General features: G+C 33.8%; 3 protein-coding genes across 12 annotated transcripts in view; 2 read left to right on the top strand and 1 right to left on the bottom strand.

Annotated features, from left to right (window-relative positions):
* The first annotated feature begins 234 nt into the window (after nt 1-234).
* Cipc (Clock interacting protein circadian) lies at nt 235-8,454 on the top strand. The gene is made up of 2 exons (XM_053759643.2): nt 235-456; nt 5,616-8,454. Exons 1-2 carry the CDS (start codon nt 423-425, stop codon nt 5,999-6,001), a joined length of 420 nt encoding a protein of 139 aa, XP_053615618.1. The 5' UTR covers nt 235-422; the 3' UTR covers nt 6,002-8,454.
* A 660-nt stretch (nt 8,455-9,114) lies between these two features.
* Nucleotides 9,115-14,232, top strand: Dtd (D-aminoacyl-tRNA deacylase). The gene is made up of 5 exons (XM_053759755.2): nt 9,115-9,340; nt 9,446-9,536; nt 9,652-9,778; nt 9,947-10,055; nt 10,458-14,232. The coding sequence occupies exons 1-5, from the start codon at nt 9,298-9,300 to the stop codon at nt 10,622-10,624; spliced, it is 537 nt and encodes a 178-aa protein (XP_053615730.1). The 5' UTR covers nt 9,115-9,297; the 3' UTR covers nt 10,625-14,232.
* Nucleotides 14,233-16,745: 2,513 nt separating this feature from the next.
* The window catches only part of Jupiter (jupiter), a 130,370-nt gene continuing 120,735 nt past the window's right edge, over nt 16,746-26,380 (bottom strand). For 3 of the 10 annotated variants that reach the window (XM_053759531.1, XM_053759536.1, XM_053759535.2), the window contains 4 exons: nt 21,671-21,821; nt 20,686-20,857; nt 19,665-19,757; nt 16,746-18,039 (listed from right to left, as the gene is read on the bottom strand). In XM_053759531.1, coding sequence (XP_053615506.1) covers nt 17,909-18,039; nt 19,665-19,757; nt 20,686-20,857; nt 21,671-21,821 — 547 coding nt within the window. In that variant the 3' untranslated portion in view covers nt 16,746-17,908. The remainder of the gene's footprint in view (nt 18,040-19,664; nt 19,758-20,685; nt 20,858-21,670; nt 21,822-26,380) is intronic. The other 7 variants (XM_053759541.1, XM_053759538.1, XM_053759540.2 and 4 more) reach the window with 5 other exon arrangements.

Genomic DNA, 26,380 nt, shown 5'->3' with positions numbered 1-26,380 from the left:
AGGGCACTAGTGTATTAAATTTATATTTTTTTAAACGTGTATAAGAGAGGGAAAATCTTTTGTTGAGTAAATATTTTTTTTTTAGTTCAAGAAACTAATTATCTTCATAAGCATACCGCGATTCTTGCATGTCTACGAGTATATTAATAGACTTGTTTAGAGGCTAAATGACATCATTGTATTGTAAATATACATTTTAACAATCGGAAATAATTAAAGTAGAATGACAACACCAGTGTTTTGCCTCGGTAGTCTCGGTCTGCGGCGCGCGACGGCGCTTCGAGCTCCGCCTGCATATTCGATTTTCAAACAAGCATTTCACGTTTGAATCTCGAGCGGTCCACACGCGTAGTGCTGAATCGAGTGAATACGCTATTCTTGACTGCCAGTGTTCGTGATTATTCAAACTGTGTTCTTCTAAAATGTGTGAGAAAAGGACAAGGAAAATTAAGAAAGGTTTGTTTTTTATGTATTAACTAGCTAATGAATAATCGTAGGTCGTCTGAATGTTGTCGGGTTAAAGCGGCTTCTCGTGTCTCCCATTTTGCAGACACTGACCTACCGCAACTGTGGACGGCTAATAACATCTATATATATTATTGATATGTTTGTTGATGTTGTTGATTATCTTAGTTAAAAATATATATTAGATGGGCAGACGAATTAAATTTAGCATTACTATAGCATTTCTGAAATATTTCATAAGTTTGCGTATGCCATCCGATGTATGTCTTAGGTATTATGGTTGACTAGATGTTTATGCATTGTAATATTCTATGTGCGGCTATAACTATCTTAAATTAGTTTTAATTTAATGTACTTCTGAATATTGTTTGAAAATAAATAAAATATATTTTTTTTTTCATAACAAAAAGGTAGCTATCTATTTAAAAAATAAATAACTCTCATGGGAAAATAACACTTGCGACATTACTATTATAATATATTTAAATATCTAGTCACGTGAATTTCGAGGTCTTTGTTCTTTGTCTTCATGAAATATTTATTTAATGAACCAAACTGTATTCATCACGATAAACGGCTTTTATATTTTATTTGAACAAAAATGGGGTAATATTTTAATTATTTAAAAAACAAATAACCATGACTTTTTTTTTCTATACGTCCTTCTAGACGTCGTCACCCCTCTTTCGGAATACTTTTTTTTCTTCTGAGTGAATAGGTACATCTATGTCGTAATATTATGAGTTAAATAAAAAGTCTGACCACTTTTTGCCCTATTTTGGGGAATTATTAAATTTAACAGGAAAATCGAAATTCAATTCGTCATTATAAGTATAGCATAAATACAAATACAATGACGAATTACGAAGGTATTGCCATAATAAGAGCTTTTTAATATTCTCTAATTTCCTTTTAATACAATGTCACGTGCAACGAAATGTTTGAATATTTAAAGGGAGTTTGTGTATGTTGAACACGCGCCTTTTTCATGTTTACATGTGTACAGTATCGTTTTAACATAAACAGCATTACTAATTAAAATGCAAATTTGTTTGTATTATATCTTCGGTATTAGGTAAGTATGTATTTATTTTTTCATAGTTAAATACTTACCCATCGTCTCATAGGTAAACTCGATTTTGACTCTTGTATTGGTGTTAGACACAAGCATAAAATTATCTCCTTTTTGCTTTGCATTTTAACATTTAAAGACACAACAACTGACACATACAGATGACACATAAATTATAATGTATAGATAGGTAACATATCACTTTCACCGGCATATAATGCAATAGATTATCCATTCAAAAACTAGGTACAGTCTAAATATGGGATAAAGTGTACTCTTTATTATACTGCGGTTAAGGTGTCTAAAAACAAACCGCGCCCATATTAATGAATATCGCCCAATATGTCAAATATTAGCCCACTTAAAAAAAAAGGTGTCTAAAATATTCGACCGAATACTAGTTACCTACTTTTTTTATTTCAAGCGTGTTGACTCGGATTCGAATTCTAGATTCAAAATTTCAAAATGAGGAGCAAATCGAATCTCAGTCGCTATTGGCAATTCTTGTCGCTCAGTACAAACCGAGCCGTGCATGATGGAAGGTTATTAACCTCCTTTACGTCACCACCTCTTTATTGTTTAGCTCACGTGGTCTCTCTCAGATAAATACACCCATTGGATTATAAATTTTATTCCAATCTTTATAAGGTTCCAAATCAAAGTAGCTTTGTCACCGTGGGAATACGTTTACAGTTACTTGTAGAAACTCTGTGTAAAACTTTTCATTTATTCCTGGTACGAGGTCAGTGTTGAATATTGTAATTTTCGGTATAATATAATCGTTGAGTTAAGGAAATTCGCGTATATTTTATTTTCGTAGGTATTATTTCATATAACGGCTTCCGAGTTAAAAGGATTTAAAGCGCTGGCTTTTTTGTATGAACGTATACGTTATGATATCGTTTGTAATTATTTGAAATAATGTTGGTAAGACATTATTTTTTATTAGTTTCAAAAGCTAAAAGGATTTAGAACAACAAAAAAACCTCTAAGCGTTCTGAAAAAAGGGCCTTGTTACCATAACTGCTTATTTATCTGGCAACTGTTATTATACGTAATACTTAGATCAGACATTAAGTTGTAATTATATTTTAGACAACTTTTTCCAGTTGAAGTAAAAAGTAATCTAATCTTATTATTTGTTTAATTATAAATGCCGTTTTATTTTAATATTTTAGTATTACACAACAGTCAATAAGATAATGAGTAGTAACAATTTATAAAGAAACAAAACAAGAACAACAACAATAACAGAGGATAAAAGCGGTTCACATCACGAATACTACACAGTCTGTCACGAAAGTGAGGAAATTAAATTAAATGCGAGCTCTGTCTCCTGATGGCTGGCAACACTGAGTATCAACCAATCTTGATCGACCATTCTAATCGGTCTTGCAATAGCAAACAAATGTGTTTCATAAAAATCCGTTTTCTTCACTTTCATAACACAGTCTGTTATGTACGTACCTAAAAAACTCATAAAATATAATGCAAAGAAAATATAATGTTGATTCAACTAAAAGGCTAAGTCTTTGCCAAATCAATCGCAATTAAACTTAAAAGCCAGAAAAACAATTAAAAGGTAAACAAAACAACAACAAAAATCAGTGTTTTGTACAATTAAACGAGACATATAAACACGACAGCTATATCAAAAGATTATAGTTTGCTGATGTAATGTGATTAATACCTTTCTAATCAAATAATATGGCCCAAAATACGGTAAGAAGTACCTAAGTAGGTAGGTAAATACCTAAGTAAGTCTATTTGGCTTGATTTTATTTCTTTTTAGATGACAATGGTTTTTTGCTAAATGTGGCCTTCGGATTTCGCAACTCTTGGATCTTTCTAGCCCGGTATGGATAAAATTTAAATACTGTATTTAATTTAATGTTCAGTAGAGTAATACGCATACTATGCATAGAAAAAAATAATGTTAAATTTTTTGGTGACAACATTTAGAACCAAAAAATAAAATAAATTTAAAAATGGAACCAATGCTTTTTTATAATCCAAATTCCAGACTAATGACAGAACGTGTTTGTGTAAAAGGTCGCTAATGCACCGGCTGGGCGTTCCCTGCAATCGAATTTTTCGCGGCGCTAGTGGCGGCTGGCGCAGTGTCACGTGGCCCAAACACGCGCGCCTTGTTTTTGTTGGCAGCTTTTTGAACGCACGCTGTGTCATAACGTGACTACTTCTTACATTATAGACCGTGTGACTCCGCGCTTTCTTAGCAACAAATGGCTTGGTGACTCATAAGATTTTATGGAAAAAATGACTATAACTAGTACAAAGAAAAGCTATTGTTTTCCGGAAACATGGTTTCAGATGCATTATAAATAGTAGGTTACTATTTACTAATTTAATGTAATTATCTACCTAGTGATTTGTTTATAGGTATGGGTACACACATATTCAATATCTTACTGTTTATTTTGCTAATGTTGCTACTTTTTGAAAATGTATTACTCTTATAAATGAGCCAATATTGTATAAATAATTAGATAATTTTTGAGTTTAATCTTCTGGCGTATCACATTGATTTTTTATAGTTGGCCTCAAATTCTTAAGGAGCGAAATCATGACAAAAATAATTTTAAAAAATTAACCATCATACACGTGTCCAGCTTATCAACGTCGCGTACTCGCCGCCCACGTCACTACACTACACGAATTATACCGTGTCTGCACCGACCGCGTCGCGTCGTGTGATAATGATTCGTGACGTCAGACGACATCAGTAGAACTGTGATATGAGTATTCGTACGAGCACGTGACGATGTACAGTCAACGAAAAGTCATAACAAAATCACCCTTATTACCGTGGCATAAAGTCCGTGCAGGGTAACTTGACATGCGATCAACTGTATAACTTTATCAAAGCCTAAAACTAAGTATAGATACTTATGTCACAAACAGGAAAATTAACGCTTCGATGCCATTTAAATACAATTATTTGTGTCTAAATATTAAATAATTTTCTTTTTCTCAAAATCTTTCCTTAAATAATACGTTGTGTGTGGATTTTGAATGAGAAATCCGATTATGTTTAACTTTTGTAAAACTTTTTCAATCCTTCTGAATCCTTTTGTTTTGTAATCATCATTCCCCATTTTATTTTAATTAGCTTGGAGAACAACTAAACTTTATTTATTTATTATCTATAGTAAAGAGTCTGACAGTCGGAATTTTTTTATTAGGTACAAACGATAGATTTTGATAGGTAAGTACTTATTACTTTATACCCTTGATTACAGATTTGTATTCTGATGTATAAAAATATGAAGAGATTAGGTAGGTATTTTATTTCTAAATAGGTAGGTACGGAATAAACACATCTAATTATAAATATTCATCTATCGACTAAATTAAATAGCTTTATTTTTACCTAATAGTTTTGCATTTAATCTGGTTGTACAAAATTATTTTCATAATAATGGCAGCGTACCTAATTTTCGATTTCACTTCTTATCTTGTACAATGCGGTCATCGATCGATATTGCCATTGACTGCTATCAAATCAAGACATTAGGCATATTGAATATTCTGTATAGTACAGAGATTTTCTACTAAGTTATTGTAAATTTTCAAATCAATGAGAATTTACACCAGGTAGTTATATCGAGTGTTTACCGCACTTAATGATTATTTCGAATTCGGATGCAATGTCTAACGCCGACTTCACATTATAGTCGAACGTCGACGCGAATGCATGAACATTACTTTGTATGAATGCTTTTATTTACTGCAATGAAAAGCCAGCAATGTATGCCGAATCCGTCGGCGAACTTTTCCGCGATAGTGTGAAGCCGGCCTCATATCGTGACGAATCAAGGTCGCAAGGAAAATCTGGCAATGTTGTCATAACAATGTCAATCTGATTACATTTTTTTCTTTAATATCATTGTTTATTTTGTATATTCATGAATTCTATTACAGCGTTACAAATAGTCTTACGTCTTTTCAAATAGATTTAATTAATATAGGTATTACATTTTCTACACGCTTTTTCATACATTACATTATATTCATTACATTCTTACACTATTTCTCATACTCTTCTCTTTGATTGCAGGGTCTCATCTGACCCGATTGCGAGAGGCGAGACGCTTGGAGAGGCTCCAGCGTATTTCATCTCCTGCCGCGCCTGAGGAGTCGGCATCAGTTCCCCCGTGCCCCCCATGCCCCCCAGCGCACGTCGACAAGCCCGGCCAAAACAGAGTCATCCTAGAATTGGCCTGGAGAACAATAGCCCTCATGCACAAGAACAGACTCATCCAACAAAAAATCATTGCATTACAAAAAGAAACATCCGAATTTATTGCGTCAGTCATGAACAACCCTGAAAATAGGCGGCGGTACATAGAACACGTCCGGCTCTATGGCATCCCGCAGGAACTACAATTCCAAATTCAAACGTTCAGAAACAACATACCAGTTAAAATAGAAGCCAATATATAAATTTAAAAATTCAAATTGTGATTCTTCGACTGATTGATTGTATAATTTTTTTGCTGTGTGATTGTGAGTTTCAGTCTCACGTTATACACGTTGCGCGTAAATGTGACTTTGTGTTTACTTAATTGTACTCTATTTTTATTATGTGTGGACATTTTTATCTTATAGTGCTTTAGTTATTTAAGTGTAACTTAGTATTTGAACAGTTAAACAGCATCATAATATGCCTTACTACTTATGGAACGCACATGGTGTAATTCTAATTGTTATCTTTCAACATTGTTTTGAAAATTTTTGCTTGTTGCTAATTGTCAATTCTATAAGGTACGAACGTAAGTAAGTACCGGTTTTTTAATATTTGTGGTAGTCATATGAGATTTAAAATGTATCATCTCTACTGCCTACATTTAAAAACAAATTGGGTGACTTGAATTATTTTGGCATCTTTTTCACCGAAAGATAAAATGTTGTTTATTTAATATTGATAAAGCGAAACCTGCTATGTATACTCATATAAGGAATGTGTATACTGTATACCATATGTCAACAGTCGAGGCTTAAGATGATCTATATTTTAATCTTATTTTGTTTAACTTTTTAGGTCACAATTAAATTAAAGATCTCATAATTTGTAGATTCCGACAGCGTTTCTTATAAACAATTTGTAGAGGATTGTCCCTCTACTTTTCAGCAATAAAAAATAAAAAGCAGTGTCTTAAATAAAGTCGTTGTGGTTTTAGTAGTACTTGTTTTATAAACTAAGTGATTTTGTGGTTGTAAAGACGAGGCTGGTAGACTAGATAAGATCTTCGTACCATACATAATTCATTGTTGTATTAATAAGCTGTTGTTAGCACCGACTGCCTAATTTAATGTTTTTAACGTCTGTTATGTAAAATCTGGATCTTAGGTCTAATAATAGATATCTCGGATCTATTGCTAAATGATGAAAATGTATAACATTTATCATATACTTTAGCTTAAGCTTTTTTGCGTCGTAATACCTACCTATGTAGCTAAACACATAGGTACCTATTTATTGATAAAAATTCTGGGAGTTAGTGAGAAATTAATTAAATGTATAGGTGTTTCTATATTAGACACTTAATAAAAAACTCAGTTGCAGTTTATGATTTTATAATTTGATATAATTTTATGCTAAAATAAAAATACTTTTATACTTGACTAAGTATAATAATGTATTATTATGACGTCATTTAAAAAATCAGTTTGTAGGTTTTTTTACGTAAATAAATAAAATTATGAAATGTGACTTAGTCGGTCTTTTTTATATTACTTACTTAGCTATTTCTTGTTTTTGAGTTTCTAACAGGACTTGTTATAATATCCAAAATGTTCTACCTACATCACCTAACTTATGGTACGAACGCTCGAAGGAAATATTTTAAATACTCTTAGATTAAGATAGTTTATAATTATTTATTATTTTGTTATTAAAGTTTTTAGGCAAAGTTTTACACGAAGCAAATCAATTCATTACAGAATTTTGTTCGGAAGATTTCAAAAATATTTCCTTAAATTATGATTATGTTTTCCAATTCACAATTGATTGAAAAGTACACTGAATAAAATCATGATCTATATTTCCCATGTTTTCGATAGGTCTGTGATACTTTAGTCTGTTAGCTCATTACCTACTTAGTAAGTGTTACAACAAATTGATAGGTATGCTATCGTGTAAACTTAGCTTAAATTGCATTTATCGAAGAAAAGCACAGATCTACCTTCAACTGTGTTCATTTTTCAACTGTAGATTTATGGTTTTGGTCATTTTATCATAAACTTATTTTTCATCATATTGTAATAAGCATTATATACCTAATAATTTGTAATATCTAATTTGCAAATTTCAAAAATATTTCGACTTTAGAATATTTATTTACTATTTATTGCCAAAAAGTATTCGATAGTTTTACACGCTTTTTATTATTTGTGTATATTCCAGGTAACGTTATTTTATTTTTGTGTAATGTAATTCTTATTATTTATTTATTTCATATTCGTATTTTGAAATTATTAAGTAGTTATATACTTCTATTTAATTTTATGATTAAAAAAATTATAAGTCGTAATAATTATTTCTTAACAAAAAAATTACTCTGATGCGTAGGTACCTATCAACTTACAGAATACTTAAGGAGATCTAAAAAAATATCAGAATTTTAAATGTGTAAAAGTAAGCTCATTATCGTGTGTAATAATTAATTCATCTTCAAATAAATAATATTTTCAAAAGTTGCGGATGTTTTTTAGTCTATGGCACTTATTATGTAGAATACCATTAATTAATTAATTGTTACACGTCTGTTCATGGCCTTATGTATAGCACAATGATCCCATTGTAAAAAGCTTTGATGTACGCTTAAAAATGGTTATCTTGTTTAGCGATAAGTTATATTTCTTTGAGAATAAACTAGTCTTTCTTGAATACCCAATCTTGGCTCTATCATTTTTAACCTGCACCTTTGGAAGTTATCAGTCAATAATTGTTTGATATTAGCTGTGCGGCAGAGTTCTGTTTTGGAAATTCGGGATAAACAATAACGACTTAAAAAACAAAAAAAGCGAAGTGGAGATGAAAAAGTTAGATAACGGAGCCTGGGCCCAGATGCTCAACGGCTGCGGAAGTAACCCGGAACAAGCTCAAATGAGAGAGTATCAGCTAGTTACGAAAAACAGCACACAGTTTCAACAGCAAGTAAATAGATCTTGCATTGAAATGCAAGATCTATCTACTTTTCCTGTGTAGGTACCAAATTTTATCAAAATTCACAAAGTGAAACTTTCGTAGTTTCGCATTTTTATATGTTAAACTGTTTATACGAGGTATCTACTCATGACAAATAAATAAAAAAATAGTTTTAACATAATAATGTATAGAATTATAGATTTACTTTGTCATTAATAAGAAAAACCATCAACATAGTTAAAACTGCCAAAGCAAATAGTAAATTAACTATAAGTAAGGGATGGATTCACTACACTAAAGATCTGTGACTAATAAGTGTTTATGGTACCCGGTACTTAATAATGTAGAGTAGCGACATCTGTTATGGAGTAGAATTGACGACAAAAAGCAAATATTTTTAAGTTCATTGATCTCTTGACTTTGACATGTCTGTGTTGTCTGTCCTTTAGCGATTTCGATTTTCAGTCAGGTTCAGGTTTTCAGTTTTCGACAGCAGGCTGATTTCTTGCAAGTTTTTATGAGTGATTAGTACCACATATTAGGTACTAATAACCTACGTCAACTTATCATAAACAAGTAATAATTTGAAATGAAGGCATTAATTCAAAGGGTTATGAATGCAAGTGTTACTGGTAAGGTTATGTTTACTTTATGAAAGTGTTTAAATAGGGAAATATCTCTATTGTCATCTTGCATTTAATCAACTTTGGATGTTTTTATGTCAACAACTTTTTCAGTCAATGGCGAAATTATCAGCAGTATAGAGCAAGGTGTATGCGTTCTTATAGGAATTTGTAACAATGATACTGTAAAAGATATGGAATACATGTAAGTATGCTTTTATATTTACATAGTTAAACCGCTACATACAATTAAACTAAACAAAAATAAATTTTCTCATGAAATCGGTAACGGTAAGTAACTTTATTTGCCTGTCTTTCAGAGTGAAGAAAATTTTAAGCATAAAAATATTTGATGATGGAACAAATAAGAGATGGAAGAAAAATGTTGTAGAATCACAATTTGAAGTGCTGTGTGTCAGTCAGTTCACTTTATATAACACTTGGAAGGTTGGTAAGTTACATTATAATATTCATTTCTGGTTATTTAAGCTTTCTATTACATCTTGGATAACTTGAAAAAAGTAATTTTATCATACTCGGTTTCACCTTATAAAAAACCAAAAATATTAATTATTAAACATAAATACTTGCTTTATACATTTTATTAAATTTTAGGGTACCAAACCTGATTTCCATCATGCCATGCCTGGAGAAAAATCTAAAGAGTTCTATGAAAAGTTTTTGCAAATGTTGAGAGATCAGTACAAGCCTGACAAAATCAAAGGTAAAACCACAAAATGTAATGTCTTTTTGTTTTCCTCCCCCTTTCTACACTTGCATTCAAAAATATTATAAGAAACAATAATGGTAATCCCTTCTGGCATGATTGACACTGTTTGAAAGAGTTTCTTTCGGCATCTCTTCCCCGAAGTGGTCGTTCTGAAAAGCCAGTAGTTTCTAGCTAGTAAGAAAGTACTATTTCATATAAAAATTGATGTGAAAAAGTGCCTGTGAAAAGTGTCTCATTTCTGAATAAATTATTTGAATTTGAACATTAGAAGTTGTTTGGTTTTAACAAAAAACTAGCACTTCAGCAGTTTAGATATAAGACAATTTATAAATCGAATATATAATTATATAATCGAAACCAGGACGGGCCGCTAGTTAATATAAATAAATTTTCCAGATGGAGAGTTTGGAGCCTACATGCAAGTGTGCATACAAAACGACGGACCAGTGACATTCGCAATAGAATCCCCCATCAAAGAGCAGGATAAGTCACACAAAGGGGATGCAAAGAAATCCTCTCTAGTTAATTCGAATGAAAATGTCTTAGATGATTGTAAGAGCTAAATTACATTATATTTAATCAACAGTCTGAAGATTCTATTGGCCACCCCAGGTTGGTTCACGTGAACCCATAATTAAAAATAACCTGAAGGTTTCCTTCACCTCTGTGCTAAATTTCATCAAAATCCGTCCAGTAGTTTATTAATTACAAACAAAAAAAATGCTATAAATCAGGCCAATATACCACGGGCTAGTATAAGAATGTTTTTATACTATTGAATCGTGGCAAAGGGGGCAGGGACGTCATCTGTGCTGCGCTTTCCGTGGTATTCCCTATTCCTTGCGTAATACCATGGGCTCCCAACGAGAACAGCTGCCGAATATTTAGTTTAAATTAACAATAGATGGCACCATACGTAACAAATAAGAATGAACTGAACATTTCTCTAATTATTTATGATTTTAAAAATACGTTAACTTTAAAATATGCTTAAACTAATGAAAAATATTATATTAAATGTCAAATTTAAGATTATTTTAGCAATATCAATAAAGGTTCGAAAATACCAAGAAAGCATTGATTTCTCTTAATCTTTCGCCATCTAGTGGGGAAATGAATGTTTCAAAAATATATCACTAGATGGCATTTTTTTCATTTTATACACTATCGTCGAACTCAGACTGATACCGACGCGAATTAATAAACATAGCGTAGTTTGTATGAGAGCTTTTATTTACCGCAATCAAAAACAAGCAATGTATGTCGAATGTAATATGTAGACGGTAGTATATATGTTTTGGCTACTACAAACTATCCGTAAACTCTGACACGAATATATGTTTATGCATGAAACAAGGAAAAAACATTTATCATAACATTTTGATAATGCACCTGATTCTGTCATACGATCGCAGAAATTCGAAAGAAAAAGAAACTTTTATTAACGTTTAGTTCACTGTTATTGCGACTTAAACAATCATTTCATTTTAGAATTATGTATCAACGTATTATTTTTTTAAATATAGAAAAAAAAATGTTCAGTTAAAATACTTATGTTTTATACGATATATACCTATGAATACCTAATTCAATGATCAAATTGTTAAAAAATGTGTAAATATTCTGCAGATCATTACAAAAATTTGTCGAAACTAAACGCAGGCCTCAAGTGAAGTTTCAAGGAAAAGTTTGTTTATGTTTACCTACCTACTTACTTCGCTTTGTTGTTTACCGTTGAGTTGAGTGCGCACCCCATTTTTGTTTTAATTTTTATCTACGACCTGGCACTGATTATCGGACCTTTGAATTGGATCTTCTTACGAATACAACTAATTGGCATTGAATCAGGACACCGACAAGTATAACTAACACGAAAATAATTGGCTATTCACACCGGACTCTGACATCCTCCGCACACGATTATTTTGGCTTTCTTTCACACTGGACTTTACTGGATCTGAGCTGACTAAACGGCACAAAATGGCACCTACCTGTGCTTATTTTAATTGTGATAATTCTTGGGGTGAAAAACCTATGTTTCGATTCCCTACCGGAGATCCGCCTCGTTTACAACTTTGGTTACAAAATTGCGGTATGACCCTAGTTATATATTTATTAATGAATGACTCAATTAAATATAGGTAGGTACCTATCTAGGTACTGTAACCATGGACTTCAATCGCCCTCATTGTGATAACTGGATTATTAGGTACGTCATTATCATCATCATTATTATATAGTATAAAACAAAGTCGCTTCCCATTGTCTGTCTGTCCCTATGTATGCTTAGATCTTTAAAACCACAAATTAAATAATACCCCAGTTTAAAACAATGCAACAGATTTTGATGTGGGTTTTTTAATAGATAGAGTGATTCAAGAGGAAGGTTTATATGTATGCTAGCTTCGCCCCGGGCTTCGCTACCATGGGAATTTGGAGATAAAAACTACCCTATGTGTTATTCCAGGTTACATTCGACCCGTGCACCATATTTCATAACAATCCGCTCAGTAGATTTTGTTGACAGTTTGAGTTGACTTGCTTGTTTTTGTTAAATATCATATTTATATCTGATACCAAACATATAAGCTAGATATTTTTAATAAATATATTGTTGTATTAAGCAAACAATGAATAAAATAAATTCCCGCTGTCTGGATGGAATGATGATGATTTTGATGCGGGTTTTTTATTTAGATAAGAGTGTTTCAAGAGAAAGGTTTATAATTTATGATGGTTTTACACAAGTGAAGCCGGGAAGGGCCTCTAGTATATTTATAATTTGTAGGAGAATGGATAGATTCTTTATAATCAATTGGTTATTTATAAATTACAGTGGGGAGTTTCAAAACTAATTCATTAAATTAATGTATTTAAAAATACATACATATATATGCTATATTCTAGATGTTATGTTATATTCTAGATGACATATTGCAAATAAAAACAAAAAGTTATTGTAACTACCTACCCATTATTGATTTTTTCTGACAAGAAAAATAATATTCTAGGTAATATGACCATTAGCCATTTGCCTTTATGCCTCAAGATAAATTAAGAAACAAACGTATATGTGTAGATCATTTTGATAAGATATTTATACAAAATAAATTTGGAAAACGACTGAGATTGTCAAAATTGGCAGTTCCTATAAACTATAGAGAGGATCAAACTTTAAGCTGTTCGCCCCATTCACCTGTTCCATCTACATCTCAAGGTAACATATTTAATTGTACAAAAATATTGAGACAGTTTGCTCATATTCTCAATATTCATGACAGCCACGCCAAAGAGATTCTCTAATTATATTTATATTGATAGCTCTCTCCCTCGGGATCAGGCCTCCACTCTTGTGAGAAATTCAGCATAAAAGTACCCTATGAGCAATTTCAAGTTTTATTCTGCATAAAAATAGCCTAAAGATCCCAATTACATACAACTTTTATTTATTCCCTCTGGTTAATGATATAAACATTTTTTTCTTCAGCACTCACATCATAATATGTTTCAGTATACCTTTTGACCATGTGCTTTATTGTGTACTTACGTTGTTATATTACAGAAAAAATGATATATACATTTATATTTAGAAAAACTGTAAGCCCTTCTGGCATGGACCAACACTGTTTGAATGAGTTTCTTTCGGCATTTCTTCTCAGCTGTAGTCATTCCAAAATGCTAGTAGTTTGTAGCTTTAGTATTATTTAATTTAGAATATGACGTGAAAAAGTGCCTGTGAAGGCCTAATTTCTATTTTTGTAATGTATTTACTGTTTAGAAGATGATGATGATTTTGATTTTTGTAATGTATTTACTGTTTAGAAGAAAACTCATATGACACCCCTCATTTCAAGTAACTACATGAAATTCTGTTTACTATTTACTTGTAATAATATCAAAATAGTATATATAATGCTAAAATGTTAGCTAAGAAAGCTATGTTTGTTCGACAGATATATTAAATATTACGTTTATGGTGCTCACTTCTTAATAAAAGTTGTTACTACATTTTTATTTTTTTATGATGGTTAAATTTATTTTTATAACTTCATACTTTTTAAAAAGGGACTCTATCCAACCGACTTTAAATCTTCGTATTTAGAACCAGCTCCATTTTTACAGTCTATGATATATCATAATGATCCTAAATATATCTATTTTATCTAGATTATACATTTTTTTTTATTTTCTGACCTTGTCAACCCTATTGCGCTTTAACTTGCCCTATTGCCTAGAGCGAGGTTTTTTTATTGAGTTATATGTTGACCGATGCATTACTACTCTTAAATTGACATATTTACAAAAAAATGTGTTTCAAAACTTTCAAACACAGTAACAAAATACGTAGGTAAGACCAAGTAAACTATTTCGGGATGCTTTGGGAGTACTTTTTGTCCATATAACCCAATCTCCAAGTACCCCGTTACTTGAAAAATTGGGGTATTCAGATCAAAATCACATATAAGTCATTATATATGATTTTGAAACTTGAAACTACTCTACTTGGTTCACCAACCAATTTGACGGATTTCAATGCATCTCGTGATTCTCACCCACATCTCGTTAGTTATGTTGATGTGCTGTGTTATTGACTGTACTTGTGCGCGGGCGCGGGAGAGCGGTGGTAGCGGGGAACAAAACGATGAATGAAAAAAACTTTCAATGTGGCAATAACGCTTACTGAGGTAGGTACATAGTGTGCCAAATTCTTACCAAGGTTGGTACCTATATTAGGTTTTTAAAATTAATTTCTATTTCTTAATTATCTTACTTGCTTTTACTAATATCACAGCTAATATACCTGTACCTCTTCACGCTGTCTACTTAACCACAGATTGCATACCTAATACCCCAGTAACTCAACCAATCTAGTAATAATAGTTTGAAGTACTGAGACGGGCATAGAGTAGGTACCTAACTGTTCCCGTGGGAAATTGCGCGGGAGAAGCGGCGGGCAAAGGCTAGTAATTAAATGAAAGTGTAACAAACATATATTCTCAAAAACTCCGTTTATAATGTTAGTTGGATGCCTGCCTATAGGCACAGGTCTAAAGGTATAATACATACTTAGATACGTAATTTAAAAAAATGTTAGTTAAAAGTTCAGTAGGTTTTGTAGTGATAACCTTGACCGCATTGCTCCGTGCCCATGCCGACTGCCGCCGAGAGAATTTTATTACTTACCTACCTACCTACCTACTGCACAGACCTACTATCAAATCAAGTGCCAACGAATGTATTTCTATCTCTTTTTAGCATTCCGTAATGGTGAAAAGAGATAGAAACACAACAGTTTGCGGTGTGTGTGTGCACGTTTATGCATGCCCGTAATAGAGAAAGAAAGAGATGTGTGTATTATAAGAGAAGAACGAAACAGCGCTTCTGACGGCATTTGTCCCTCGTCACGTGCCCGGCCCAATCTGCCTCTCCCTATGAGACTATTGGCCCGTCCTGGCTTCGCTCGGGTAAAACCATAAAAAATTGTCTGTTACTCCGAAACGTTGCATCTATCCTCTGTTTTTCGAATTTCATCAAAATCGGTCCAAAAATTTTTTGAATGATTTTTTTTTGGTTTATTCATTATAAACAAAAAGTAAAAAATACAAATCTTTTCTCGTTATAAAATTAGTAAGTAGTATGGAAGTATGAATTAGCCGGATTATTGTATGGAAATCTTACACACTTACACTTGCAGCCGTCTATAGAATATGTTAGGTATTTGGTCTTTGTGCGCACACCTAGTGCCGGCTACATTTATCGGTGAACTTGGACAGATGCCGACGAGAATGTATAAATATTGCGTAGATAGTTTGTACCTATTAGTGCTTTTATTTAGCGCAATAAAAAACCAACAATGTTTGTCGAAAGCGCCAAAGTAGCTGATACAAAATTGACTATTTGCGTGCGATGCAACAAACAAGTTTTATTTTCTTCACTAGTCTAGTTAAAATTAATAAAATTATAAAGGAAGATTTATCAATTTTGGAGTGACAAAGCATTGGTTCTTTAGTTATAGAATGACAAGGATACTTGACCCAGTAACCAAAATCGGAAACATTTCAAAAAGCCATTTCCTTGTCAAATCTGTTCGACAGTAGTGACGCTCTCGTTAGGTTGATCCTCAGTACAATCTGCAATTTACCTAAACGCCATCTATGGATAAAATATAATTTATTTATGACAAGTAGCGCATGCTGTCACTTATGCTTGCATCAGAGACTATCTCAGTGCTGCCCCTGGCGGTGCCAATATTTAATTAAAAATAGATTACTACTATTGGTTATTTTTGAGGCGTCTTTTTCTTGTATGAAGTTGGGTATCTGTACTGGGGTATTATTTATACTGGGGTATTATTTAATCTGTGGTAATACTGACCTGAATATGTACAAGTACGCTGGCGATGCCTAGGATCATACAAAAATTTCATTTTCTCCACTAATATTTTTAAGAAATCTTACATCATACGCATAATCGCATAAACATCTCAAAATAAACGGCCATTTGCATTAAAATGTCATTTTTAGTACCCAAGAAGCATGAGATGGGGCCCTTTGAATCGGCATACAAAAAGGCTGTCATTTTGTGTAGAGAGTACTTAATAAGGTCATTGTTGTGTAATATTCCCTATTATTATTTTCTAAAATGCAGGTAATTCTAAAATATGCTTAAAATAAAAACGTAATATAATAAAAAAACCTTTATTTTGAAATAATGGATTATTATCTATTAACAACTTAGTTACATTTAGGCCAGATTATGCGATTCCTGTTAGAATATTAAAACGTTTTTACAAAGATGATATGCCTATCATATACGAAAGTTAAATCAATCAATCAATCAATCAATCAACACAGATGCATCACCATTTACGCATATCCTAAATTAATGGTTCATTCACCTATGTTAACAGATAATCTACCAAATTTCAAATCCTCATTTTTACATTAATTTCTAAACCGAGTAGAAAATAAACAAAAATAAAATAAACATGTATAAAAAGACAAAATAAATGCATTTCTATAAACCATCTATTTAAAATACGATAATGAAATTCAACAAACGAGATTAAAGGACTTAAATATTATTAGATTATTATTATTAATTGTTAATTTAATTGTATCAATTAGCCCAAGTGCCGCATGATTACTATTTCTATACTGTGAGATATATAGACAATATAATCACTCTCTTACGATACGATTGCCTACGCCAAACATGGATCCTACGTCACTCTGATCAAGGCACTATCATTTTGGTATATTGCTGATACGTTCCTCACTCCTAATTCTCAAAATCAATGCGTTAATATATTCGTTAAGTGTGAAAGAGTACAATTTCAAGATCTTATAGATAGGTCTCTGAAACCTTGCATATCAAAGAACCACCGAATCTTACGCTATAGAAATATTACTATTACAAAAATATCTATAATCTATTCTAAATTATTCGAAACTGTTAAGTGGGATAGGCTAAGGATTTATTAACAACATATACCCTTCAATTTTTCATGGAAATTGTCGAATAGTGCGTTACTACGATACTTGAATTTAGTCGATAAAAGAAAATGGTAGAAATAAATGCACATATTTGTTTGCTTATCAAAAGAAATGAGATTCTAAGATGTCGCCACTGAGTTTTATTGTTGTCTCACTTACACAGATACTGTGTAAGTGAGATGCAAATGTATTGAGAAACATACAGTTTAGAATCTCGTTTTTATCGATACATTTTTGCCGGCAATACTCTGCTGTACATTTATGAGTATTGTACGGGTGTTTTTCGGATAGTAGACGGCGGTTGGGCTGGTATTTCGCCGAGGGGGGGTGTGGTGGGGGCCAGGTGATGGTCTACCAGAGTCCGGAGGAGAAGCCCCCTGGCGGCACGCGGTGGAAGCTGCCGCTGCTCCCGTTCACTGATGTCACTGTGTTGATCTGGCCATTCAATGATTTGTATCCATCACCGGTTATAGGATTTCCTTCTGAAAAACACGGAAAATATGTGTCAAATTATTTGTCAACCTAGTGATATTACCGCGTTTGCAAAATAAAAATAACATTTAGTTTGACTGTTGTAGTAAACATGTACCTACCTTAAAAATAGAATTCAAATTTCGTTAAGTACAACTGCCAAACCAAATATTAATGATTTTTAAACCCAAAGTACTTAACTTTAAACGATAAATAAACTATAATGAAATTTAGCTACATGGACGAAAACATAAGAAGGGTCCTATCATGCTTAACGTACTGAAGAAATAAATGTATCTAAATATGAATTCTTGACGAATGATTGATATCCTAATAAGTACTTATGCACTTTAGATAAAACATCTACCTACGTGTAGATTTAGGTAAATAAGACATTGAAATAATAATATCTAGGTACCTAAATTAATCTAATAGAAATACCTTTCATAGAATGGAATTATAACACTAATACCTTTAAGACTTTGAAATAGAATAATGCGTGCCGATTAAAAAGTGAAAAGTATAGATACAATTTACAACATCTAACAATTAGAACAACATGTACATCAAGTCGTAGACAACAAGCATTGCACAATAAGATAAGACCTAAAATACAGAAACATACAAAATCTATTTTATTTCAACATCTAGTTTTAATTGACGACAAAACACTTCTACTTATACAGCCCTGTAACAAGAGGGTTTTAAATGTATTTTAGGCACCACTTGGACATCATCTGGAATGATGAAAAGTAGTTGTAACGAGCAACGTAATGTCCAAATTTTCGACACTACTCTAAACCTCTTGTAACAGCGCCTACATTATACAAAGCGGCAAATAAACAAAACGGTTGTGAGTGCTCAATTTAAAATTTGAAGGAATCGTCTTTTGATCTTCAAATAGCAAAAAAATCCTAAGTATACTTGCGATGTACAAGCTCCCATCACGATACATGTGCAACATTAGGCATTCCTTCTTTGTAAATTGAACACCCACCCATTTCTCGTCGGCGCACATAGTCTACATAATACGTCTTAGGTCTGAAGTCCTCAGCATGCCGTTCAATATCAAAAAGGTATCCTGGGACGTGTTTGTGGAAGATTGGAGGAAAACCGGTCAATGTGTGAGGCCCCGGAGCCACATTTGTGGCTAACGGGGTCAAATCGGGAATGGGCACATCTCGTTCGTACTTAAAGAACGTTAAAGGTTGACTATTATGTTCAATCAGAAATGGATCGATAGGTCCGTCCAAAGACGGGATGGGATTGTATTTATAATCTGGTTGTGGTCTTTCCCCGAGTGCTGAAGTCATTCCAACGAATGCGTATGGCGGCAGAGGGTGATAAGGGATTTTTTGCTCCTTTGGCTCGTAATAATGTTGAGCAGGGAACGGGGGCCAATGTCGATCTAAAAGCGGTTGTGGAGATAAAGAATTTGGGTCTATAATGGGATGAATTTTCTCAGGGTCGTCGCTTTTTAGTCCGAGGAGAGTGTAAGGAGTCTTGGGTGGATTGGGGGCTCGTCTGCTGGTGGATTCGACGTAGTACTCTGCAGGACGAGGGGGCCAGTGTATTGTGTGGTAGCGGTGGGTGGGCTGTGGTTCGAGGATGTCTGGGTCGAGGTCAGGGTCGGCACCTCGGAGGCTGGCCGCGGGGTGGCGACGGCGCGGCGGCGGCAGGTGTATCCCGTCGCCAGTCACCGGATTCCTCTTCGGCGGGGAGTACGATGCTGACCATTTACAGAATAATTGGTTTTCATTTATACCTCTACTTTCAGATCAATAGGGAATATTACTGCGATATTTTCACGCCAGAGAGCCGCACTAGCACAATATATTTTGGCATTGACATTTATTCACCATGGCAAAAATGCTGGTGTCGCCACCTGCGACGTGCTTTCCGTAATATTCCCTATATAGTATTACCAAATGAAATATTGGCCTTAAATTTTCTTAAAACTAACTTATTGTAACTTATCATTATAATGTCTATTATCTATTTCACGTGCATCAATCATATACAATATCATTAGAGCTGGAACCAGAAATTAGGTACTTATATTAATTTACATGCGTCACTCTTTTTTTCGGTTGGGAAAATTAAATTTTGGGATCTATTAAATCTTTTAGTAACGTTTATAGGTGAATATTGACGGTGTGTAAGTGAGAACAGTATCGTAATCAGTTAGAAGCTAGCCCTGGCGTGCTAGTGGATTAGATTTGCTGGCCATCACGCGAGCGTGCGTTTACCACAGTTTAGTGCGGTCTGCATACGGCAACGACGTTATAAATGTGGGATGGATAGTTTCATTTTATTTTTCATACACAATGATTCCTCATCAGCACCAACAAATTCTTCTTTATGTCCTTTATTTATATCCTTTATTTATAAAGTGATTGAATAAAATTGAAGATGTTGGTTAAAGAAGTTGGTTCATTATAGATAATTAGATGCCGTCTTTATGCCAGTACTGCTATAATATTTTTGACGCCATCACCTGGTGACGGCAGCGTAAGATATAGGGTATGATAAGTGACTGCTCTAAAAAATAAAAAATAACCTCGAAATCTCCTTTTTTAAAAAAGAATCCAAGCCACATTCAAACGTGCCTCTCCCATAGCGTTACGTGCCACGTGCCTACATCTGAATGGACTCACAGTTCTCCCCGTCGGTCGCCTCACCTCGACTGGGCGTCGACGAAGCTTGGCTTCCATTGGTCATCTTCGACGGCGAATGAGCTGGACTGGCGCCATTTATCTGCGAACCGCCGAACTGGATGTTACTGCGAATGGTGTCCGTGACCAGCGGTGCTACAGTGGTATGTACAGCCTGGAAGCAGGGCAAGCGAGGCCGCGGTACAGAACGAGTGAAGACAGCCACTCACTTATTCGCTTGACTTTTTTCTTCATAGGGATACTTTTTGCGCATCGCTGATTCAGGCTGCCAGTACATTACTGAATTTTACTAGTCTTTCACAGTTATATTTTAATTATAGAAATAGGCTCTATTATTATAAGCTGTTTTCTTGATGTTTTACACGCGGCAAGATCACAAGGCTTGCGGGACTTTTATAAGCATTTTACTATTGATTGGTAAAAGTAATGTAATAGCGGCCTTTTAAAAGCTATATAATGAAATGAATTTCTCTTGATGATTCCTCTGTTGCATTCTTATGATAATTGTTATGAACAAGGAGTTGTGAATAAAAAATATAGACACTTATTCTTGAGGACAGCTCTTTTTGTACAAACATTTACATATAATATGAAGAAATAAGGATAAAATATAACAATTTAGAAAAGTGAATGTAGGAAGGAATTGAATAATTCAACAGTGAATAAAGCTATGTTCATAATATAGGTATAAGAAAGAGTGAAAGAAAAGTGGCAGAAAAGGTGAACGCGGAGATAAGATTCACATAATTTTAATCGAATAGAACGAAGAATCTTTTTAATACGAGTATGTACTTATATGTCAAACATAGGCTGGTTTCACAGACTACGCTGGATACCGTCTCATAGAACAGAACATGTTACTAAACGCTTCCCAAGTAGGAACTAACGCAGAACTGGTCACGCATCGGAAAAAGAAATAATCAAAGAGGATATAGATCACTCCGTTTTAATCATAATCTCAACAGACCTGTCCGAAGAGCCTGGAGTGGGTGTCCCTGGGACGGGTGGGGGTGTCGCGGACGACGCGCGGGCGCAGGTTGCCATTCTTCACAGGGCTGCCGTCCGCGCTGTCCGTACTGAAGATCTCCGCGATGCAGCTCTTGGGCGCATTTGGGACCCTGGAATTTAGAATAGGTACATTTTAATATACGATAACAATTTGCCTCTTAGGTGCTCTCTGGTTTACACAATTTGTCTCATGTAGAACACCTACAATAAAAAAAGGAAAAATATTTTAGATCATTTGTGATAATATGTAAGAGAAGACAGAACAAGACATTTTTTTTTTTGTCTACATGTCGTAAATGTAATGGTTCTTTTTGAAACTGTTTTCTGTATTCGAAACCTAAATTGGAAAATATTGACTGTCAATTGACAGAAAAAAAGCATTGCAATTTCTAATTTGATTGCATTACTAATTTCGATTAGTCTACAAGTACATTTTTTTACCCAATAGGGACTATTTTTCAAAAACTCATTGCTGATCTAAGCCGATCATAATCCACGGGCGCGCGGTGGTACATATTAGGAATAAAAAGTCAACTATGTGGATATAATAACTCCTAACTTCTAAATAAAAATTATGGAAACAGGGCGAGGCGTGTGGTGTGGTCAAAACCATTTGTTTTTTAACTCTGTCCAAAATAATTTTAAACTACATTCCTTATTACTTATGAAAATAGAACCCTATATAAACACCTACTGGGTGCGTCAACCCCAAAGTCAATTTACCCCATTACTTATTACTAAAATAAACCGAAATTAACACAACCATACACAAGCAAATAGCACAACATTTAATTTAGAATTTACATAACAAGGGGTGGCCCTGTGCCCAGCAGTGGGACATTAAAACAAAGGCTATAAAAACAGTTTAATCATATTCATAAGTTTTATTAAAGAACTGGAAATTAATGACAACATGCATTTCAAAAAACATAGAACTGACTAGAAAAAATCCTTTCTCATATCTAATCGATGTCGACACACATGGAAGTGCACACTGATGAACATTACCTGTTTTATAAATAAAGAATGGGAAACAAAATGGTTCCAGCCTTTTTAGCGTTGGTTCCCCTTTCAAAACTGGACACGCATGGACATCATTACGCGTACATCCGGTGTGGGGCCGTGGTCGCCACTAATCGATCGGAACCATTTCGAAAAACCATAAACTTATTTGCTATGAAATTTCAAACGGTGATGGCTCATGTGGCTTCGGGGAAACGCTTTGTAATTTGTTAGGGCTTATAGTAAAATCAGGTTAATTATAACTTCAATTATACTTATTTCGAATTCTGTGTTACTAGATCAAAAACACGAGTACCTAAGTAAGTAAAAACACCAAACTTTATTTTTAGTTCATTTGTGGCTAAGAACTATTTGGTAATTTCACAACGGGCGCAGCTCAGAACTAGTTACGTGATCTATTCATACACACAATAAAGAAAATAAAAAATATATATGAATAAGCTATGTATTCTAATTCCATTTCGCACATCAATGGCCTTCTGTGCCTACTTTGTGTTGGCTGGCCCTCAACTCCTTAAACTTAGCTTTTATCCAGGGCTAGTCTGAATAATTGATCGACTGTCGTCTCTATGATGTTTCTGAGTCGACAATCTCCGGTATTGCAATAGCTTGACACAAACCTGATTTTCTGTTGCGAAAATCAACTGCATATTTCCAATAAAAAGTCATAATCTCTATTTATGAAAGCTATTACATCGGCATGAATAGATCGTGTAGTCTGCCTACGCGATGGAATGATAAAATTCTAAAGCAAATGCAGCTTGTGCCAAGTGCAGTTACTTTAAACATGTCTACTGAGGATGACACCACAGAAAACATAATAGGTGAGAAAGGCCATGGAGGCGGGTTGCATTCATATAGCTTACCATTGATGTGACTGACTGTCGTTCGCTACTAGACATTTTTTTTTTGTTTTGTGTAGGTTTCGACTCTTAGATAATCGGTTCTTGCTGTAGGTCGTAATCCATTTATATAGATTGAAAAAATAAAAACCGTACATACTGAAAATAACAAAATAGTTGGATACCAACTACATTTTTGTCATTGTCTTCTTCATTTTTTCAAAAGTCTCACTTGCTTTCTTTTAATGGAAATAATGGTTAATCGGATAAGAAAAAAACTATAACACGCAGCCCCGTAAAAGTAAGGCCAGAAGAATTTTTGACATCTCGATCACTATCACATTACGTGTTCTGCGAATGACACTGAAGTCAATTTCCACAATAACCAGCTTACTACATAAAAATAAGGTTTGGAACCCTTTGAATAACTGTAAAAGTTGGGCACGTGTGCGAATGACAATTTACGAAGGCAGCTTCGTAAGTGGCAATTTGTTGTAATTAAATAATTACGTAGGCTTCAAGATCCAATCGGCGATAACCTTCTATGGCTCGAGAACTCGAGACTGCTGGCGATTCATTTTATCTTTATATCGGCCCTTTAATTTCCCAGTGGAAGATCCTATGTATGGCACAGAGAAAAGATTCTTAAAGCTTTTTGTCAAACATTTTCCTGTAAGTAATTTCAGGATCTTAAATTTTAAGATCAGAAAAACGAACATTAACGTAGGTAACTTTAAGAGTGATCTTCACTTTATTTTGTAACAGCATTTTTATTTACGTATTTAATGTGAAATATTAGGTACCTACAAATGTCAGACGATGACAAAATAAACCGACTATGACATTTCTATGCTTTGTAAATCCAATTTACCTGTATGAGTCCAACAGAAATCGATACGACGGTAGTGCGCCATCCGGCAGCTGCGGTATCTTTCTCATCTGTCATATCATTGAGTACTTCGGCAGTGTATCTACAAATTGTTATATCATCGCCAACTTTACGCCTTGATATATGAATTTAACTGTAGTTACCCTAATCAATCAATGTTTGCCCATATCAATGAATTTAACTGTAGTTTTCAAACTACAATTAAATTCATTGATTAGTTATTCAGTTTCAAAAAGAAGCCACTATGTAAAGTAATAATAATAACCTAAAATAAAACTACAAAAAATACGAAACCCATTGGAAAACTTCGGTTAATTATAATAACCATCCAAACCGCAACCATACTCCATAGAACAAGTTCTTCAATTTTATGCAAAAAACCACAAAAATATGATCGAAAAAATGTATTATTTATACTTTTTTGTCACAATGAAAAGGTGCCAATGACCTTACAATACAAGTAACAAAGTTTTGGAATAAATTTGGCTCACGCACTTGCGTGAGCAACTATTTACTTAATCCAATATAAACTTTTGCGACAATTAACAAAAACTTTAAGTCCTAAGAGGGTTTTGAGGATTTTTGTACAAATAAATACCAAACGTTGCCTCTATGGGCCTGGACTCCAACGCTCTATGACTGAGGAAGTTAAGATTATACTTCAAATCAAAGCACCCAAAGGCACTTTAGTAAGCACCTGTTTGTGAGAAAAATTGCACATCTGAATCATTTACGTTACGACCGGCGGCGTTTCTGCAAACTACTGTTCATTTATAATGCCGGCTTCACACTATCGTCGTACTCGGACAGATGCCGACGCGAATGAACGAACATTGTGTAGTTTGTACGAGAGTTTTTATTTACCGCAAGGAAAACCCAGCAATGTAGGTCGATCCTGTTTGGCGATAGTGTATAGCCGGCAAAAGACATCATGGGAACGGTGTTGCTAACCTGCTCATTGTTACAAGTGTAGCAGGTGTAGTGATAATAAATGTAACTTGTTATGATATGACTAATGATTTCCAATTTCTATGGGAGGATAGCTTGTGTTTGTATTAACAACCATACACAAGACTGAACCTCACGGGTATTAGATATTAGGATTTTTGTTTTTGTTATTAAAATGTTATAATTCCTAAGCATTAAAAAGAACCGTATCGTAACCATTAAAAATTACTCTTGGGCATGGCATTACAAAATACGAAAAATGTTGTTTATTTTTTACAATATAAACTTTCCACTAGTTAATTATTTTCTTCAAAAAAAGTCTAGCAGAAGCCAAAAAAAGCTGGTTCCTATTTATTAATGAGCTGTTTCATTTTTATTGCTGCATTCTATTTTGTATGTATGTGTTTGTATGCATTATTAAATTTTATCTGTATATCACATGGCAACATTCTGGAACGCGACGCGTGCGCACCCCGGGGCGAGTGGGGCAAATTGTCCGTCATCACGTGCCTAGTAATCAGCTGAACGATAGGAAATATCTCGATTGCCGGGTACAAACTACAAGGGACCGGTGGGCAATTGAAAGATTTCTACAAGATTGGCCTTAAACATCCCACTTCTGATAAAAGTATTTAAGGCAAATGTAATTATTTATTTAAGGTTGCTATGTTTAAAAATTCATATTATTAATTTGAAACAAACGCATATTTCCTACATAATGCAGATTATTTTGGTTGTTCACTATAAAAGTAGGTACCTAGCCTACATGGCGCTGTGACAATAGACGGTTCAATATAAACTTACTGTCTTCCAAATCACAAATTTAATAGTCAATGAAGCTATTATATTCTCTCGAAACATGCATGTAATCTATGCAATATAAAAAATATCCGAGAAAAATTTGTACGACTCCAAATTGTACCCTCGAGGTGCAATCATTCTAAGCCGTGGGCCGAGTTTACACACA

This window comes from Plodia interpunctella, chromosome 19, assembly GCF_027563975.2.
Source record: "Plodia interpunctella isolate USDA-ARS_2022_Savannah chromosome 19, ilPloInte3.2, whole genome shotgun sequence".
NCBI lineage: Eukaryota > Metazoa > Arthropoda > Insecta > Lepidoptera > Pyralidae > Plodia > Plodia interpunctella.
The sequence above is the reverse complement of the archived record's forward strand: the minus strand, read 5'-3'. Positions and strand labels throughout refer to the sequence as shown.

Coding starts and splice junctions, on each gene's coding strand:
- Cipc (XM_053759643.2), top strand. CDS start 423: ATGTGTGAGAAAAGGACAAGGAAAATTAAGAAAG. Junction 457..5,615: donor GACAAGGAAAATTAAGAAAG/GTTTGTTTTTTA, acceptor CTTTGATTGCAG/GGTCTCATCTGACCCGATTG.
- Dtd (XM_053759755.2), top strand. CDS start 9,298: ATGAAGGCATTAATTCAAAGGGTTATGAATGCAAGTGTTACTG. Junction 9,341..9,445: donor TATGAATGCAAGTGTTACTG/GTAAGGTTATGT, acceptor CAACTTTTTCAG/TCAATGGCGAAATTATCAGC. Junction 10,056..10,457: donor CAAGCCTGACAAAATCAAAG/GTAAAACCACAA, acceptor TAAATTTTCCAG/ATGGAGAGTTTGGAGCCTAC.